Here is a 21,158-nt window from a genome sequence, read left to right on the forward strand (position 1 = left end):
AATAAATTTTATCCCCGGCTCTAGTGCTGCTACACAAAAGCTACATTCCATAAGCTGCAAGTAGCATACAACAATGCTCTCAGGATTCTACTGAAAGTGTCAGTCTGCTGTTTGTGCAGAATAATGTGGCCACATTAATCTCTTACCCCCACCCAAACCGAGCACAGTTTCTCCAGTTCAGCATTACCCAAAATTCAAAGCATCTTTAAAAAAAAAAGTGTCAAAACAGTGAGGAAAAAGAGGATGAAAACACAACAAAAAGTGGGAATAGAGCAACAAAAACACAATGAGGAACAACAACACAATAAAAAAGCAACAAAAACACTGCAAAAGAGTGATGAAAAAGCCACAAAAGTGACCCAGAATGCGATGTAAAAGTGACGAAAACACGTCAACAAAAAAGTTCCAATCAGTTATGTAGGTCTTAGCTTTCAAATGAGGCGCTACACTGGCCTATAGGTTGTAAAGTCTCCAGTTGAGAAGCTGTAGATTCGGGTACAGCTGGAGATAATGCGCTCGGTTAAGGCGGAGGGTAAGAGTTTAAATGCTGTAATAAGAAATGTTGTATATGTTTTATATGGTGAGACTCATGGATTCAAAAAATGAAATGATAATTGTGCCTGATACTGCTCTGGTCATGGCCTTATAAGAACAAACTGTTTATATGGACTGTAACAGTACAGATAGTACTCTCAGTTGAATGTTTGGCTGCATTGACCACCGATCCGTGGCCCCCCCTATTCTGTATACACTTCAATACGCGGCCCCTCGACCACCAGTCAAGCTCTTGTTAAGGAGTCCCTGAAGTCTTTGCGTGTCTTCAGTTAGATTTATGTGCACACGATTCAACTCTGCTCCTCAGAACATTTACATTCGTCACATGCACACTGTGGCCAGAGGCTTCTTCTTCTTCTTTACTTTTCTTTTTTTTTTTCCTGATCCTTGTAAGTAGCTTCCTTGTGTTGGACCAGGAAGAGCCTGAACAGTGCCAAGCGTTCACAGGTGCAGGATGTTAGCGCCACAGGGACTTGGCTCATCTCTAAAGACCGCCTTGAGCGCTCCTCTCTCTCGCCTCTGCAGCAGGTGTGGGCTGTTTCCTCAATTTGGGGGAGCTCTTGTTTGTGCAAATTTACTACTTCTTTTTTAGCATTTCCTTTAGAGTGTTTTGTAAAAAGAAAAACACATGAGAGTTGTTTTTTTCTTTGTCTGGTGCCTTCAATGGCTAGATTTGAGCACAGTCAAAATGTTCCAACTTTAGATTCTCCGTCAATACCAGAGCGCATTAACAAAAATGGGGAAAATACAGTATTGATTTAAAAATAAAGCAAAGCGTTAGTGATGGTAAGATTCATTCAAGGCGAGACACGGCAGGTGAAAACATCGATTTCTCACGGGGTGGTCCACTTTGAGATTTTTTTTAGCTATAGTTTTCTCCCTTATCTTAGTTTTAATGTCAGACTTTGAACTTCTTAACCCCCGCCTTAAAGGAACAGGTTTTTCAATTCTGAGATATGTTCTTACCTGAGCTTAGACGAGTTGATGCGTACCTGTCTGGTCTTTGTGCGTGCCCGTGGAAGAGTGTGGTAGCTTCCAACTTCACCCCCGTTTGGAGCTATAGGAATATAGGAGAGGAATCTTTGGTCGTTGCGTGTGACTGAGCGCACGCACAAAGACCAGACAGGTACGCATCAACTCGTCTAAGCTCTGGTAAGAACATTTCTCAGTATGTAAAGGTGAAAACGTGACAAATAAGCAATGAAAGCGTGATAAAAAAAAACAACGACTAAAATGTGGTAGCAAAAACAAAGAAGAAGCTTATAGTTTTGCAGGTCTTAGCTTTCAAATGAGGTGCTACACTGGTCTACAGGCTGCAAGCTCCAGGCAAGAAGCTCCTCTGGTTTGTCGTCACCTAATTCTAAAACTTTCTTGAAAAAAGCATCAAAATAGCCACACAAAACGAGACGAAAACATTAGAGGAGCCACAAAAACAATGACAAGAAGGCGATGGAAAAAGTGGCCAAAATGTGACAAAACAGCAGCAAAAAAAGTAACAAAAAAGTAAAAAAGTGACGACAACACGGCAACAACGCAAGAATAAAGATCAGTTTTGTAGGTCTTACCTTTCAAGTGAGACGTTACACTGGTCTTTTGCCCTCTCCAGTCCTTTTAGATTTGGGTGAGGTCGGCCCTAACTGGAGAAAATGTGCTGGATTCAGGTGGGGGTTAAGATTTATTGAGCCTCATTTATTGAGCGTTGAAATTGAATTTAAATTTTATATATATTTTTTCACTTAACAAAATTAAAAAACAAACAAACATGAATTCAATCCGGCTCCATCCATTATTTAGATTTTGTCGCTGAAAATATAGGCAATTTTGTTTTTTTATCTATAAAGTGCCTAAAATTGAAAAACTTGAAACCTCCTTCTTATTCGTCCCTCTTGACGCTCCAATAAGCTCGTCCGTCATGGGCGTCGGAATCTTTCATTGTGAGGGGAACATATCCCCCCCATTTTTTCAAAAGTGGTTGCTTGGTCCCCTCCACTTTCACAACGTGAATTTTCATTGACTTTACATTTACTTAAAGCAGTGCTAAGTAATACAAGTGTTAATGGGATGATTGGGGGGTCTTTCATCTGCCCTTGGTGTCTCTGGCCAGAAAACCACAATTGCAACTTCGCTGCCTACGGGTCGGAGGCGCAATACACACTAATAGAATCACGAAGAAGAAGCTAACAGGCTAACGGGCAAAGCTAACTGCGGGCTAGCGCCATTTAAACAGTATTTACAGCCAAGTTTGAGTGAAAAAAATAATCTCCATTGTGTAATTGGATGTACATTATCCCTCTCTACCTTTGTCTTTACAGTCAGTCAATCAATCAATCAATGGTTTTGTATAGCCCAATATCACAACAGGAGTTGCCTCACAGCCTACAGCCACAGCCTTTTCTGTCAGCCTAGTGTTTACTCTCACGGACAAGTGTCGTAGCACTGCAACCTGCTACGACACTGCACTCTTTGGCCTCTTGGGGCACGAGTTACTTAGTACTGCTTTAAAGTTTAGACTGGGCCTATTCGATAGGCGGCCCAAGGGCAAACAATTAAATCTGACCAGCAACTCATTTTCCATACATTTTTTTTTTTTTTGGCATTATTATCGGCAGTATGGCCAGTATCACGTCGCTCCACGCCGCATTGCGTAGCTATGTTTATGCGGCTCTGCTACCATCACCTCAGAGCGAGCTGAAATGTGAACATGGCTCTGTAAACCGGTGATAAAGGCTAATCGTTGGGATGGCTGACTGAAGACCAAACTGAAGCACAAGGACCGCTTTCTTGAAATGTGTCCCCCCCCTATTGGCGTCAGAAGTGTTTTGACGGTGGGGGAGCCACCGTCAAAACACTTCTGACGCCAACGTCGTCCGTAGATATATTAAAGCTCCTTATAGAATGTCGCCATAAAAATCCATAGGACTCGAGTACATCTGGTTTTATAATGCTCTCCCCTTTCCGCATTCTCCCTCAACTCGTGCTAATTTCTCCAAAACTCCATCGCGCTGCAGCCTCGCAACTTCTATTCTTCTATTCACGCTCTCTCAGGACAGAGAGCTGTATTTATCCCACTGTGAATTGAACCGTCCAGAGACGGTCCTTCACATGGTCGTTGTGAAGGAGCAGGTGCGCCTATGTTGCGATCGTAAGAGAGTGACGTCCATTCCATTAGCGCTTTGCCTGAGCATATACTCCCCAGACTCCTGTTAAATCTGATGTGTGATTAAGACCGTGATGTGGGTTCATTAATCACTCACAGGTGGCTCCATCCGATAGAAAAGAGGAAAAACCAAGAAAGTGTGGAATAGGAGAAGCACAGAATAGCAGTTTCAATATTAACCACAGTATTAAAATGCCCTTCACTGAGGGCATTTTCTCCAAGCCATAAGCAAGCACTGCTGTCCTTTTCAACAGATATGACTAAAATGTGTTTAATAACAGTATTTTACTCCACATCGGCCAAACAAAACAGAGCAAAAAGTATGAAGTCCTCAGCCTTTAGATCCAGGAGTGCTATGTTTTGTGTTTACCGATAGAATTGTGGCACTTTGAATCCAAATACTGTGCTGCTACAAGAGAGCCGGTTACGAAATGAGACCGTGTGAACCCTATAGCGCGCTGTTAGCAGAAGACGACTTGTTTCAGCGGTGGAGAGAAAGCAGCAGTGTAGATAAACTGTGATTTGTGAATAAGCTTGTTCCCAAAGGCGCTGCGTGGGCCCGGATTAGACAGAGTGTGACAGAGGAGCGGGAAGCAGATAATGAAGCCTTAGGAAGACTTTATGTCCTGGTTTAGGCTAGTTCTAACCCCGGGTTGAGTCCCGGTTCACAGCTGGCCTACATCGGTCTTGGGTTTAGTCCTGGTTTAGTACTTAGTAAGGATCCAGTGTGGCAGATGTAGTGACGCTACCTTAAGTGTGATTCAGCCCTGTCAGCCGCGATATCACACCCACAGTCTACGTAAATAGGAACATAAGTGACTGTATGAGGAAAATAATTGCAGGGATGTGAAAGATGGGAGCAACATCCGGGAACTTTTGCTTCCTTCCTTCGACGCACAGCTACTTTTACTCAAGTGAACGAACTGTGCTTCTTGGAGTACTTTTTTTTTTTTATCTCATTCTACTTTTTTACTCCTACTTGAGGTTTCTCTCTCCACTTCTCTTGCCACCCGTGAATATGAGACCCTGACCTTGTTCATGAATGTGCTTAACGATACGTCTTCTCTGTCTGTTTCAGCCATGAAGTCGGACCGAAAGCGTCTGAAGGCAGAGAAGGCGGACCTGGTGAATCAGATGCAACAGCTGTACGCCACGCTGGAGAGCCGAGAGGAGCAGCTACGAGACTTCATCCGCAACTACGAACAGCACAGGAAGGTACAAGGCCATTTGCTACAGAATGAACCTTGTGGAAATTGAGTAAAGCTTGTTTCTTATTTAAAACTATTGACCAATATTTGACTATTGGTGGAGTACCCAGTAGTTTTACTTGAGAGCCACACTGGGGAACATTCCAGGTTGTGTTGCTACAAAACTAGAGCTGCGGTGCCAAAACATCAAGGAAATCAATTTATGGAATAACCTGGGGCCTCATTTATAAAGCCTGCTCACTCCTTACATATGGCATAACCTTCTTTCTGCGCCGTACGTGGGATTTATAAAACTGATCTCCTGCGCACACTTCGCAAAGACTGGAGTCAAGGGGAAAAGCGACACTTTTCTTTCATTTTAAATTATACAGAGATGACCATGAAAAGAATTGGATTCAACAGTTCCTTATTTGGGCAGGGAGAGGACAGGGCGTGGCGACAGATGTTGACTTTTCATTATTTTATTGCTCTGTCATGGGGTTTAAAGCTGCGCCCTTAGGCAAATCTCAGTCCTAACGCACTTTGTATTAGCTTTTATGGTTGAATGGAGGTGTGGGGAGGGCATGACACGAGTTGGGTTTGCGTGCACAGATTCCCACAGCAGGTGAGATCTACAGTACAAGGCACAGATTTCGTGGAGAGGTGCGGACGGAGGGTGGCCACTAGATGGACGCTCTTGCCATTCTTTGGGCACAAAGTGTTGCTGAACCTGTTGCTCTAAGACTATTGATACTTAAAACGTACTACTTATTATTCAAGTCTAAAAAGCACTGTGTTGTAAATCCTCCGCTACTCTTTGTGTGGAGCCCTTCCTTGAGGATGTATGTGTCTTCCAGGAGAGCGAGGACGCGGTGAAGACACTGGCGAAAGAGAAGGACATGTTGGAGCGAGAGAAGTGGGACTTGAGGAGGCTGACCAAGGAGGCCACGGAGCACACGGCCCTGCTCAGATCTCAGCTCGACCTGAAGGAGAACCGCACCAAGGAGCTGGAGGCGGAGCTGGCCATGGTGAGAGGAGAGCAGTCAGTCCATGGAGTGCAGCAGAGGGCAAAGGCGCCAGGTTCCGGCAATACATTTTCCATTTACCCAATTATTGTGTTGAAGTCTTTGATGGAGGTAAATGAGAAATGTACTTCTGGAGCCTGAAACCCCTGTCTGCTGTTGTCAGAAGTTGTTTCCATTATTCCCCATTATTATGTTTTGTCCTTTTCATGGCATTTATATAAATTCTGTGGTTTCTGTATCATTAACATATTATAAGATAACCCTAGATATGCATCCGACCTACAAAAAGCACAAACTTAACTGAACTTGTGTTAGCATTTTGCTCAGAGGACACTTTTATACACTCATTTGTATGTAGTGAAAAAAAGGTCTGTACATTCATTCATGATTTCTAACTAGGCTTTGGCCTACATGTGGTCGATGGGTTTACAACAGCTAAAAACATCTGGATCGTCCATAATCTATGATGTTTTGTGGCTAATGCTAACGGCTATGCGAAAAATACATTGAGCAAGCTAACGGACTAGCCGACTTGCTAACTGTCCTCATACATTAGGATCGAACGCTGCTTCTCATTTTTATTTCTATGTGTAATGTTAGCATTAATTAGGCTACTGTTATAGCATTAGCTGTGTTGTTTGCATGCAAGCTTATTCTGCTGTACTGGTCGTCAACAAATTATATTGTATTGCAAATAGCTCTGGACGTAAAATATTGCAAATGAATAACCCAGAAGGTTTGGGCTGTTGAGAAAGAATGCGAGATTCTTCCTAGAAATATCTTTTTGTGATGTATAACAATTAGCATAGCTGGATTGAAAAGTTTGTTTCAATTGAGACCATTCACTATTTGCAAAGGTTAAATCATACAGTGTGATAAAAACAACATGTCTTATAGTGCTTATTCACAGTCCTTGGCCTTATTTGTATCATTCAATAACATTATTCAGTTGCCAGGCAAAGCGCTGGCATCCCTCTTTCTATATTGCTGCACCACACTGCAAAAAGTATTTAACTAGATCAGTATAAACATCTCAATTTGAGCATAATAATCCACGTTTTAGTTGTTTTGACAAGTTAAGAAGTTCTTGGGCATTTGTCCTAGAATATTTCACTTGTTCTGAGATGTTTCTGACACGTTTCGATACATTTCGTCCTTATTTCAGGTCATTTTCTTTGCCAATGGGGTAAGAAAATTGGTCTTATCTCATTGGCAGTTTTACTTTCTTATTTCAAGCGAGATTTACCCTAGAACTGGTCTGAAATGTCCTCAAACAAGCAAAGTAAACTTGATCCGATCAGGAAAAGTGTCTAAATGAGTGAAAACCACTCAAAACAAGATACATTTCCTCAATTCAAGTCATTTAAGCCAATGCTTGATATTTACTTTTTGTAGTGCAGACCAATGCAGCCAACATCTAGTCTTCATTTCCTATTTTTTCCCCCCCACAAATGCATACAGTTTTTGCCACAGACACAATGGTACCAAATGACACTCAGTAACTTGTCTAAAAAATGCCCACAATTGCGCCGCATCTCGCCCCCAGATGAGTAACTGTGTCAATCAGAGAATGGAGTGGCGCCTGTCGGACCGAGACTGCTCTCCTAGGTACACCGTGGTAAGACGAGCCCAAAGTTTACGGCCTCCCACTCCCCAGACAACTCCCTTTCTGGTGTGTATGATCTAACACTGAGCCCCTACCCTAGATTTCTTTTGGTGTGTTACTAACCTCAGCCAACCCGACGCCCTTACAACATCGACACAAAAGCGCTTGCGAGGAAAAGTCGCTGGTAATTTCACCCCTGGAGCATGCCGGGTTTTGCATGACAAAGGCCTTGATTGGTGCCAGCACTTGTGATAGGTAAATTGCCGTGACATTGTGATCATCTGCGGCCTGCGCGGCGTGACGGAAATTAACGAAAACAGCGGAATGGAAAATAACACATAAACAACAAAAAAAACTTTTGTAAGAAGCACAACGCGTCTCCCAAGGCGCTTTCCCCATTGTTGCTGCCATCTAAAAGGAATTGAATTGTGACAAGGCGACGCAGTCAAAACACTTGTATAAAAGCTCCATTATTCTTGCGCTGACAGAGCCCCAGTGGATCCAAACAGAAGCGCCTCGTGCATTTTTCAGCATTTGTAACAGATTTCCATGGGCATCGCAAGGGACGAGCATGCGACACTAAAGATAGAAAAATGGATAAGGAGCTCTTGTAGGAAGGAGTGGCTTTTCCATTAGTTTATAGATGTACGATTTGCAGGTTGACGCATCTGATAGTATCAACGTACGCAGCAAGTTTCTGATGCAAATATTCTGATGTTACTTCTTCGGATGGCAATATTTCAAAAGCACTTGGTCATAGATAAAAGATTGCAGATTAGTGAAGATATAAAGCATTTGGCTTTTTAGTGTGGGAACCTGCCTTATTCTGCATCTTCCACAGAGAATGCATGGATGAAGTCAACGCCAACAAACAGCCATTAGTACTGAACCATTTTGAATGAAATATATACAAAGTTAATGTGAGCATGGCTGTTTTCAACATCATACTAACATAGAGGCGTCGCCCTATTTTAAGGATCAATGATCCCAATTAATACTATTAAAGGAACAGGTCACCGTTTTTCCATGCTGAGATATGTTCTTACCTGAGCATAGACGAGCTGATGCGTACCTGTCTGGTCTTTGTGCGTGCGCTCGGTCCTGCAAAAAGACTTAAGATGTTGTTAGCATTTAGCATCTGCTCCTCTCCTCTATGGGGCCAAACGGGGAAAAGTTAGTAGCGACCAAGCTCTTCCACGTTTACGGATACATGAGTAGTTACACGATCTGAGTATGTTACATATCTTCAGAATTCTCTAGGAGTGATGACTTTACTGCGCGGATGTCGAAGTGCTCCAAAGGTGTTCTTACGCCTTACAATATAGTACCTTTTTTTTTATTTGTCTAACTCTATTTGGATCGTGACTCATAACCGTATTTAAATAGGGAAAACATGGAAGAGCTTGGTCTAACTTCACCCCGTTTGGCCCCATAGTGGAGAGGTGAAGAGGCTAAATCCTAACATGATCTTTGGTCTTTTTTTGCGTGTCTGAGCGCACGCGTAAAGACCAGACAGTAACGCATCAACTCATCTAAGTTCAGGTAAGAACATATCTCAGTCTGCAAAAATGGCGGCCTGTTCCTTTAAGATTCATAGCACTTTATGCTTTCATTAGTTTATATCAAGGATTTAAGTCAAGGGTTTAAATCTGTTCATAAGAAGTTTTTTGTTTTCAAAGCAAGCTTATCATAGCAACTGGACACCTTGACTCAAACAGATGATGTTATGTGATCAACTCTGAAGAAGTGATTTGATTAATCAAAACATACGCCATTTGAATGAAGACGTGTCCAGCTGTTTTGATTGATCAAACTTTGATTCATCTACAACTTGGCACAGTTTGCCTGGTGACTGTGAGTCACTTTAAACAAATATTAGTTAGTCCCAAAACATCCGCTTAGGTCAAGAGGTGTCCAGCTGTTTCAATAATTCAAGCTTTTCTTATTAATGTACCTGTGTGTCTTGAGAATTCCTATTTTGTTTCCAGTCTTGACTATTTACTGAATGAGTGGTGGGCCAAAGCGCATGACAGGCTTTATTAGAGACCTCTTTTGTGGTGCAATACTGACAACCCACCACCGCGTCCTGTCCAGAACCTATTTGTAACTTGTCATTTTGTGTGTCCAGGCTAAGCAGTCCCTAGCCACTTTAACCAAGGACGTCCCTAAGAGGCACTCCCTGGCCATGCCCACAGAGGCGGTGGTCAACGGGAACAACCAGGAGTGGGTGATGCAGGCCGACCTCCCCCTGACCGCTGCTATACGACAGAGCCAACAGACCCTATACGTGCACACTGGACACCCCATCGACAGACAAGGTAACCCTATATCACCACTTAACTTTGTCCCTTTGTCCTGTATGGTGTCAGTGTTCATTTTGTCGACTAAGAGATTTGATTTTTACAATTTGGTAACTAAAACTATGAGTAAACGTAATTATTGACCAATATGAAGTAAATAAACACAATCACAGAACCAAAGGGACTAAGGGGAGACACTGCAGGCAAAACTAAATGTTTTCAGTTTTCAGGTTTTGGGCCAGTTTGCTTTCTTTGCATTATGCACCTTGATCTGGAAACAAAGAAATTGCCTGATCGCCACATTAAGGTTTTTAAGTGTTGGTTCACACCTAAAGCGCTGGTTCTCCATTGGTAGATATGGGAAATCGTTATTTCAAAGGCCATTTTCTGAAAATACATTTTACTTGCATTATGGCTTTTCCTTTATTTTATCTTTTTTTTTTTTACTTAAAACTGGTTTGTTCAAAGAGAAAATAAGATGCTTAAAATCCCCTGTGTAGCATGTCGACAAAATACACCCATAAATTTGAACCGGCCTCCAATACTTTTTTCGCCACAAATACAGTATAGACATTTTTTACATCCAAAAGGCTTTATTTCCTCATGAAAAAATACACTTTCATCTACAGCAAAGGTTTCAAAGTGCTGTCTGTATATTTTTCTTTATTGACCTGCAGTGTCTCATCTTAATGGAAATAAGATCTGATCACCTGATGCAACACTTTGAAATCTTCCTTTTCAATCAGAAGTCCTCTAAATACACATTTATCTCAGTAACAGGTCAATATGATCACTTTGGAAACACTTTGGGATTGACAAAACTTAAATTAAATACAGATTTATTGTCAGAACAAACACTGCATGGCTCTGTGCATGTTTATGTCAATTGGCTTGACACAGCTGTTATTTGTACATTGCCAGTCTCCCAGGATGCTCCACTCCATGCTATTGTGGCAGTGAACATGGTTTGGCTTTAGCTTTCTGCACACATGGAGTTTTTGGTTTGTGGGTGTTTTGATTAGGCCTTTTTACAGATTGCTATAATAATTATATAATTATAATAATTCTCACAATGTATGTGTATGACCTTATCAAAGTTGTTCAAATGAAGCAGGTCCTACAAAAGAGGTTTCTGGGTCCTGGGGCCAAACAAAGTGAGTTGGACATGCATTGAACTTGGTTGAGGCTATAAGTAAAGACAGTGCATTCAGGCATTTTTTTTAAGCAAATCTGGCGCATGGCCTACATGTATCATTGAAAACATTTTTGAAAATTACCTAATTTTTGGAGCAGCTAATGAGCTTGTTTGAAACACAAGGTCTGAAAAAAAATTGAGTAGATTGGGTGTGTATAAACTCGCCCATTGTTCCATCTAACCAGATAATGAGTCACATGCCAAACTTTCAGTCAGCAAAGTAAACTGCTCTAAAGTTTAGCCCGCCTGTGCCCTGTCCCGGCCGACCTCCTTACACCAGTTTTATTGACGGAGGAGTCAGGAGGTGGTCTGATAATTGGACTCGTCTGAAACGGGGGCAGAGCGGGGACATCACGCACAGGGTGCAGGGTACATGCTAACAACTGTGCATTCGTCTCTATGTGGACCTGTACACGTCGCCTGGCAACAGCAGAGGAGCGTGTATTAAGGAAATCATTCCGGCTTTGATCAGTGTGGTTTGTGTAAAGGTAAAGCAAACAGGTCGGGCTTCCGACTCTTGCTAATAACTATTATTTTTAGTTAAAGCTACCTTTGGCCCGTAACAGGATGAGAATCTTTTGCTGCAACTCGTCCCCGTTTGCTCATAGGATCCCAATAAAGTGTTGTTTTTTGGGCGGGGACCTGCTATTTGAGTTCAGATAATGAGGTCATACACACAGACTTTGTGACAGGATTATGAAATCCCGTGCAAAATAGCCCAACATGATAAGGGCATTAAAGAAATAATATTGTTGGTTCTGATGGTTTTAAATTGAAACATTTAGCAGGAAAGCTCTAGTCTCGCCAACCAGACTCCGCTTCTTTACAGAAGAGGGTCTGGCAACACTCCATTGCGCACTTTCAAAAGAAGTGACGCAGCGATATGGAGCTTACCGACCAATCAGAGCAGCTCCCTGACCGAGCGTCACGTTGTTGCGCCTTTGTTTTGTAGTTTTTCAACACAAGCAACCACTTCACGTAATGCTCCGGTATGCTTGTATTCTTACGTTTTTCTGACATAAACGACAGAAGTCATTTACTGAACTCCGTGTGGCAGGGAGCGCCATTGTTAATGTCTGAATGACGACAACTTTCTTGACGCTGTTTCTGTCGTCACATCCGCTATGTTCTCATCGGCTGCTATGCGCTTCGGTTGTCCCACATTAGTCTCGCCTCAAGCAGTAGCTTTTCTACGACAGGGTCTCCAGACTAGTCTCCTGTTTATTAATTAATAAACATAGGAGATTAGTCTGGATGCCAGGCAAGGAAAGCTCAAACGGAGCATTGAAAGTTCAGTTTCTGTCAAAGTGAATTTTTCGGATAGAGTAGGACTCAGAGAGCATTCCTGCTTGTTTACCAAATCTACTCCGCAAATGATTTTTCTGGCATTTAATTGATATGTTGACTAAACCCTGTACAGAGATATCAACCGTAAACCAGGTAAAAACATCCGTATTTTGACTAAGGCTACTTCCACCAGAGAATTCTTCCCTGTTCTATTAAACAATAGACACACACAGCATCTCGGGAATCGCTCACAAAGCTGCCTGAGGAGGAAAGCAAAGAAAGCCATTACTTTAACAAATGCTGAATTATGGACAGATTTTCTACTAAATAAAGATGCTGAAACATGGAGAGAAGCAAAGTGGTTCGTGGTAACACTAACTTTGAGTGCAGTTTTTTCACTTCTACTTGACAATTTACTATGCCAAAACATCTGTCTCCACACAATTTTGTCTTGACTTTTTGTGTGATAAAGATGCTTATAATAATTGGCCAAAAATGATGAAAATTTGTGAATCCCATAGCGAGCTTCTGTCCCTCTCGGCCACGCCCCCTTGTATGACGCGTAGCTGTCCGTATATGTGTTGGCTCTTCAGATTAGAATATGCTATCATCATGTGACTGCAGCCTACTCATTTTCATAGAAGCTTGTTTGTCACTTCTTGATCGCGCGCCCTTCACTCCCACTCATGCCCATCCCGCCTGTGCTCTGTGCCTCTCGTCCCATTTCAGTGGCGGCGGTTCGACTGAGCCCCTGCCACTCTCGCCAGCCGCCTTCCCCGTCAGACGCCTCAGCCATGGACGCGGACAGGTCATCCACACCCACCGACCTCAACTCGCCACGCCACCGGACACACTCCCTCTGCAATGTAAGCGCCGCCCGCCCCCGAAACCTCACAAGTGATCACGTTTTCGTTTGTTTTTCTTATGTTTTGTAGATTCGCTCCTCTTTCTACTCCTGCCGCCGCTGCTTCCGCTGCTGTTGCTTGGCCACTGCTGTCCGCCATCACTTTGACCGATTCCTATTTTTTTTTTAATCATTGACCTGGGTTGTGAGTGAAGAGATGAATAGAGACGGTGTGCAAACGCAGTACGAACTGTCCATTGACCAATCGGGGCACTTGACGCTATAATGCGTTTGAAATGACTCAAAGGTCTTTACAATGTACAATTTGTTCACCGCTGCCAATGGTCCCTTCACGGCAGTTAGCACTACCGGCAGCAGCATTTGAGACCATCGAGGGATCTACTGTTCCCCGTTATAGAAATAATAAGATGGACAATAAAACATTTTCTATTTTGAAATGATGAGGTAGAAAAACAGTCACACATGGAGTTCTCTCATGTGGCTCTAATATAGATACTGATCACCAAGCGTTGCCATCATATTATACTCAAATACAAAAAAACACCCTATAGATACAGACGGCATCTCTGGAATCGCCCATATATGGTCATTTTTGAAAACAATTTTGAAAAAATCTAAACTTTGTCTAATTATTCAAAAACTACTGTAACAAACGCTGAATTATGAATATAGTTTCTACTAAATAAAGGAAAAAAAGGCATGGGGAGGAGCAAAGTGGTTCAACAGCCCATAAATACATGAATAACGGAGAATGCTAACTTCATGCTACATGTTAGCATCGGGCTAATGCTAACGGTTAGCTAGCGCTTGCTACAACTGCCGTTTTTTCACTTCTACTGAACAATCTGCTGTGAGAAAATATCCATATGGGCCCGATTTACACTTGACTTTATTTATGTGTGATAAATAAGTTCATATTCCACCAGAAAATGGCTAAAAAGAAAAAAACGAAAAAGAAAATTGCGTTTCCCTTAAGATTCTATTTTCCCCCTCGGCGAATAGCCACGCCCTCTTCTATGACGAGATGCCGTCTGTATCTATGTTACATTTGTGCTCCAAATTTGAGTATGGGAGTATGCAGCAGCGGGTTTGGGTGCATGTTATGGGTTGATGGGCAAAGCCGGAGCACCTTGACACAATAACTGCTTCGCCGTCACTAACTTTTAATGCGCATTTTGAAGTTTCTCATAAGTAACGAGTTATGGAAACACCAAAATTCGCATTTGAAGCCCTTTATTTGCATAAAAGGTTTATCCACTTGCTTGAGGTAATTTTTTGTTTTTGCAAATAAGTGACATTTTGGTAAGTGGAAGCAGATATATTGTCACTTTTATACTGCCTATGCTTAAGTGCCACCATGACAAATATATGAGAGCTGATGTTATTTCTCTGTAATTTTAAGAACCCGTCACTGCCTCATCTATACCACTGAAGAGTCACTTCTTCTCCTGTCTGTGTTTTTCTTCCCCCCACTTCTCTCTCTGTTAATTTCTTTACCTCATACACTCTGTTTCACTTCCGCAGTCCCTCGAAGATTTGGAGGAGGCGAAGCGTAAGAAGAAGAAGGAGAAGATAGGGCTGGGGTCGCTGTCTCGTGTCTTCACGCGAGGGAAACAACGCAAGTCGCTGGACCCCGGACTGTTCGATGGTACTTCCACTCCCGATTATTACATAGAAGAGGACGCCGACTGGTAAAACTAAAGCACATGTCACAGAAAGAGCCAGACAGACACCAGTGGCATTATGGGAAATCTACAGGGAGTGTATGAGAGCGTGAGCGTTTGAAAGGGATAGTTCATTGTTTTGTGGTTCAGTGACGTAGCTGTCCTTGTTTAATGTTAATTTTTGTTTTTGCCTTTTTTGTTGTCACATTGTCCGTCATAAAAGACATAAAAGATAAAATTGGGACAGTATAACTCACAAAAGCTAAACAATTCCATTTTTTTAGCCTAGGTATGAAATGATACATTTAGCCTATTTTTATTCCTATATATATTATATACATATTATTCCATCACACCACAAAACCCACCAGAACTATCCCTTCAACCCCCATGTGTATGCGCGCGTGTGAACTGGTTTGTCTGGGCTTGGTCCGAGGCCTTTCTCTACACCGTCAGATTGCTGCTGTGTAAGTTTATGTACAGTGTAAATAATAATATGGACACCATCGCACAGTCAACCAAGGATTCTCAACCTGCTGTGTGCGGACGGACGTCCAAAAACTGTAAAACATATTTTTGTGTCTCAAACTGAAAACTTGAAGGACTGCTGTTCTTTTGTAAATAACACTGTGCTTGTTGTGTCCCCTGTGTCCCGAATGCATAACAATATCACTGCAAACGAAAAAGGAATACCATTTGAGTTGAAGTGACTTGAATACATTGAGTAGTTTTGACTTGTACCTTCTGGTTGTTGTTTAGTACATCACCGAACCGTTATAGTTCCCTTTTTTGTCGATTCTACTGTGTATAAAAGATTTTTGTTTTTTTTCTTGTTTTTTTTGTGACTTCTTAGTTAAAAGCATACATGTGTGACATGATATGGTTAATACCGCAGGTTAAATATTGTAAAATTTGAATATCATTTGAACGCTACAATTTCTTCTTCTTTGAGGGATTTGTGATTAAAAATATATATATATATATACTATGAACAGCATCTTTACATGGAAATGGGATCTTCCAAAAACCACGTAAATACTTTTACATTTCTTTATTTATCAGGACAATGTACAGTTACATTATGCCCCCAAAGATGCTTGTACCAGGCTGCAGCTTTTTCAAGCTGATCTCCATCTGTAGTAGGGATTTTCTCAAACCCTCAAAATACTATACAGAGCAATATCAAATGAATTATATGTACACAATAGTGGATATGAGAAGTTATTTCCCTTATTTCAGCAGCAATTTTCTAATGAATAGAAGGGAAAAAAAAGGCCAATATAGCCAACCAACCCATCTATCAATGCCACATAAGGCGACACATCTTCAGATCTTGAGCCAGGTCATCTTTGGTCTCTTAGTTAGGAGTACATCGTTGGAGAAGTAGCCGGAAATACATTTTTTGTTTTTTTTGGGACCTTTCACCTTTTTGCTCAACATGATAGAAATACAGTATTCAACTACACTGGGAAATCAACAAGGCACGATGGCCTGGGCCTTATTGGGCCTTTCTATGTGGTGTGCATGTTCTCTCTCTGTCTGCATAGGTTTTCCTTTGGGTATGTAGTATAGTATATATCTAGTCAAAACTACTCAAGATTTCAAGTTCATGTCACTTCATCTCTCATGTTTTCCGTTTTTTGCAGTGTGCCTGTTATTTTTTTTTGTACCCCTTTTAACTTCCAAAATCCTCACGTTGTTTATCGTCTTGCTTGGTCCATCCCTTCCCCGTGACTAAAACGATTTCCTGTGGGCAACACGCCAGACTCCTCCAATCCTTCTTCTAAATTTACAACACATATTCTCTTCAGCGACCTAGAAAAACTATAGGACAACTTAAGGTATATCCACTTTTGATATCATGGTGCATGCAGTTTTCCTAATGTGCAAGGCCAAACAGGAAACGTCCGTCCTGAGTCCTGTTCTATCTGCTGTGGAGATAGAAGCCAGTCGACCTCTGTGTGATCTGCATGCCCATGATCCCAGTCCTTTTAAAGTGGTGCTGTGGGGGTTTGAAGTATTTTTTGGAGTATGGGGTACTTGGATACTGTGCAGTGAGGGTGTCGGTTGTTCAGTCTTTAGAACTGGGAAACTCAAATGTGAAACTCGCCTCACAATGAGACTATTTTTTACTAAAACAATTATTCCCGCTCGCACAGCCCTCAACTTGACGTTGATTGATAGGCCTGAAATTGCTCATTGTTCAAGATGTGCTGGTCACGCTGGTCTCCGGGGACTCGGGAGACAGCTGGCAGGTAGAGTGGCCTACAGACGAGAGCGAGGATGCACGGGGGAAAACGCTCACTTGATGTAGATATGCAGGACAGGTAGGCCTACTGCTCCTCTGTGTGTTAGATGTGGCAAGGTTTAAGCAGAGAGAGAGTGATTCGGCCATACAGTGCATATGACACATTAGGCAAAATTTTAACTGAAACGTAGTAAACACAATTATATTATAAGAGCTTGCTAAATGTTTTACCCATGTTTAGTACTTCACTTCCTTATTGGACATGGGCAGGAAGTGACATAGAGGTAAACATTTTTAGCTGCTGTCATGTTATACCGATGATAAGTTCTTAACATAAGGTATACAAGGTGTATCATTACACTCAAAATAAAGCAAGATAACAAATGCGATTTTTAAAATGTAGACTATAGCATAAATAAATAGGTTTTTAATTTACAAAACACAATCAGGCAAGTAATCCTAATGTTTGCCAGTGTTTATAGGGTTTTAGCCTATGGTTTAGCACATGTGGAATTGCTTCTGTTCGCACGACCTATTGGAAATCATAGCCATCTAATTGTAGTTCTAAAAGACTAGGCTTTTTTCCTTCTTTTTTTTTAAATAACGCAGCTTCCCCAGGTTATGGAAGTATGTTTTGGATTATATTTGTGTGTTTTTTTTAGACATTTCCTGGTGGACTTTGAGCATATATTTGTTTTTTTCCCAGCAGATTACCCCCTGGAAGTGGAAAAACCAGCACTCAAAGCTAGCGGTTAGCTTTAGCACGAAGCTAGCGTTAGAACTATTGTTAGTGTTCACAGACCTATGTACACATTTGGGACGTTAAACCACTTTGTTCCTGGCTGTGTCTTCCATTTGGTAGAAAATATATCCATATTTCAGTACTTGTTACAATGTTTACAGTAGTAATAGGTGAAAGTGCCATTAAATTAAATCAAATCATGATTAAGACTTACCCCAGATATTTGCCATCAGACTAATTCATGATTACAAAGTTCAGACCTGTCAGATGCACTTTGCACTTGTGATCATTGGCAAATGAGCAACACATTGATTGAACATACTGGGCCCCTGCGGCGGTGGGGGTCCTGTACAACCCGCCACGTCAGCGTTGTACAGACAAGTGCTCATTGCAATCAACTACTGTATGTCAGATTGCCCTCATTACGACAACCAGTCCCCTGATTGAGTCCAGCATGCAGCCTCGTCTTACTGTGCACAAGCACCTCTTCAGCTCCACTCCAGAGTCCCACAGCGCCGCTTTAAATGCATGAGAAACCCAGCCCTGTCTGAGAATGAAGTGTTTGTCCAAAGAGAGGTCAGTTACTCAATCGTATGTTTATTCATGACCCCGCCATCGGAAGACTTGACACGCTCCGCTCCAGGAAGTCCACTCATTTAGATACAGAGGACTCTCTAGAGCCACGCAGCAAACAACGAGACGAGAACATCTTTTGATGCAAAGGCGCCAAACAGGAACCCATCACACACGCCGATGCACTGCTGAATTAGCCGAATATCGTCAGGCTTTAGATATCAGGTCGGGTTACGATACAGAAAAAAAAAACATTGTCACTTTAGTTCGCAGAGCAGAGGTCGCGCATCAAATGAGGAAATATTACAATAGCAAAGTGCCAACGGGGAAAGGTTACGTGTCGATCTCAAGCGGCTAATCAAAATCTGGGCATTTGCGAACCATTTCCACTGATCTTTTGACCTCTGCCAAAGTCGGAGACGCGGGTCCGGGCCAGCGAAGAGAAAAAGCAATTAACCCGGTGCCAAAGGTTAACGATGTTTCTCCAGGCAAAAATGCGAGTGAGGATTTTTTTTTTGGTGATTTCTTTTGCATTGGGTTGGATTGAAAGAGTCTGTTGTTGCACACAGGAGAAGTCATTTAATCTGATCACAAGCTATCACTGTTTTTTAACATCAACACCGAATGGATTAATTATCAAAATTAAACCAAGTAAGAGATGGACAGTTTTGGGTGAGTAGACGGAGCTGTAGAAGGAGAGGTCAGACTTTGTGACAAATTGACAAATTGTGCAAAAAAAAAAAAGAGGTTTGAGCTGCACTTAAAGAGCCGCAAACTGCATTTTTAGCGTTTTATGTTGACTGATAAACCTTAGCCTGGCTATCGGCAGACAAAATATCACAAGTTAGATTTAGTCTGGGGAGCACCATTTCATTTTCTGGTAGGAGAGGTGTGGTTTACGATTGTCCACAGCCGTTTATTGGGCGCTACGAATGTCTATCATGCGTCTGAACGTTGCCATAGCCAGTCGTCGTATCCAATGACGTAGGACGCACCCGCTGTAAACTTTTGAGCGAAACTATTTAGAACAGTCTAAAGCTTGATCAAAATATGGAGTCACTGCTGTCATGTTGGATCTGTAAATAAACTTTTTAGAAATGTTTTATCCGTAAACAAACCACAAGCTTCCGTATATCGAATAGTGCGTCATCGTCTTGCCGTACCTCCCCGTTCTGTGATTGGTCCCAAATCCATGCGAAGATTTCGGCCACGGTCCCCAGACTGTTGTGCAGTTCGAAATGATTCAAGCGCACACAGCAGCGTGGGGATTCCCAGGCCAGATAAACCTGGCAGTTAATGCAAAAGAATGTCTTTGAAGGGCTTTAACAGACAAATTAGTTTGTTCTTAAACAATGTTGTTATTAGTAATAAAATACCCAATCATGATTCAAATTATAATTGATGATGATTTTCCAAGTAATTGTATCCCTCCGAAATGTTTGTACGGCTACATTGCAGTTTTGTGTCTTTATTTTTACATATAGCATTAGCCATGGAAATCAACATTACAAAATCTAAAATAAACTATTAATATTTTATCGACTCAACAAACTACTGGTTTGTCAGAGTATGCAGCTATTATTGTAGTGAAACGATTTGTCGAAATAGGTTTGTCTGTAATGCGATTTGTGCATACCAACATTTATATTTGCACACTTGGGCTGTGTATTGCCAACACCTTCCACAATACGATACCTGTCCCGATACAGAGTTCACGATACAATGCGTGTCACGATTCAAGTGTAGCGCAATAGTGTCCATGGTACAAGATCATTCCTAATTTTAAGAAAAAAAATGTTTTTATTTTGCTGAAAAAGCTCAGTGTGCAATTTAAGACTTTTATTTGGAATAGATGGAGTGCATGTTGTGATACGTTCGGAATTGACTATGGTTAGAAAAACATATAGCGCATCATGATACAGGTGCCTCGATACGATACACATATTGTCACGTATTCCATATTCACATATTGCTTATGCAATATATTGAGCACCGGCTCACTGAGATTTATGTGTGACTACAATGATTTTGTGTGCGTAGGCTAAAACAATTTGTGCACGTGTTTTTAAAGAACATTGTCACTCCATAAAGTTCTAATAGCACACAAAAGCTTGACACTCTTTCGTCCAGGATTTAGTTTAACTGGCTGTATGAATCAACAGAGGGCAGAAACAAATCGTGATACATAAATGTAATTCTTCATATGCACAGATCTTATTACACTGAATATGCACACTTCTCACAAGGACTATCTTTTTGCAACAGCAGTAGCTCCATATTAGATGAGGCTAGCATGGCTCATTGAAATGTATTCAAGATATCTCTTACAACAGCTCAACACTATTTGATTCAATAAGTAGCTCCCCGTTTTTATTTTTATTACAAACCTTTGTGTCAAAGCAGTTTGCACCTTCTGTAAAGCACCTGCACCACAATGCACACTGATGCAATCAACACCTCTCTTTGAATGGCTCGGTACTACGCACCCCCAGGGCACAAATTGTACACTGTATATGAGCTTCATTTCAAAAATATGATTGTAAATAAATGTAGGTTATTTTATTTTTTCATGGATCCAACCTTATGCCTCCTGCTGATGAAAAACATATCAAATACTGTGTCATTTTACATTTTAAGCCAAGGTGATATTTTATTTTATTTCCAACACATATTTTTTTGTAAATGCAATTTAATGATAAATATTTAATGATGATGAAAAGGTTTATTTAAAGATCTCCTGCTTCTATTGAGAGG

General features: G+C 41.5%; 1 protein-coding gene across 4 annotated transcripts in view; it reads left to right on the forward strand.

Moving 5' to 3' along the window:
• kazna (kazrin, periplakin interacting protein a) overlaps positions 1 to 21,158 on the forward strand; it is a 310,954-nt gene that overhangs the window by 275,298 nt on the left and 14,498 nt on the right. The window contains exons 6-11 of one of the 4 annotated variants that reach the window (XM_079558002.1): positions 4,791 to 4,927; positions 5,757 to 5,927; positions 7,471 to 7,596; positions 9,659 to 9,848; positions 13,042 to 13,178; positions 14,702 to 14,825. In XM_079558002.1, coding sequence (XP_079414128.1) covers positions 4,791 to 4,927; positions 5,757 to 5,927; positions 7,471 to 7,596; positions 9,659 to 9,848; positions 13,042 to 13,178; positions 14,702 to 14,825 — 885 coding nt within the window. Of the gene's footprint in view, positions 1 to 4,790; positions 4,928 to 5,756; positions 5,928 to 7,470; positions 7,597 to 9,658; positions 9,849 to 13,041; positions 13,179 to 14,701; positions 15,086 to 21,158 lie in introns of those variants that run through there. The other 3 variants (XM_079558003.1, XM_079558004.1, XM_079558005.1) reach the window with 3 other exon arrangements.

The sequence above is a fragment of the Gobius niger genome (assembly GCF_951799975.1).
Source record: "Gobius niger genome assembly, chromosome: 6".
NCBI classification, from domain to species: domain Eukaryota; kingdom Metazoa; phylum Chordata; class Actinopteri; order Gobiiformes; family Gobiidae; genus Gobius; species Gobius niger.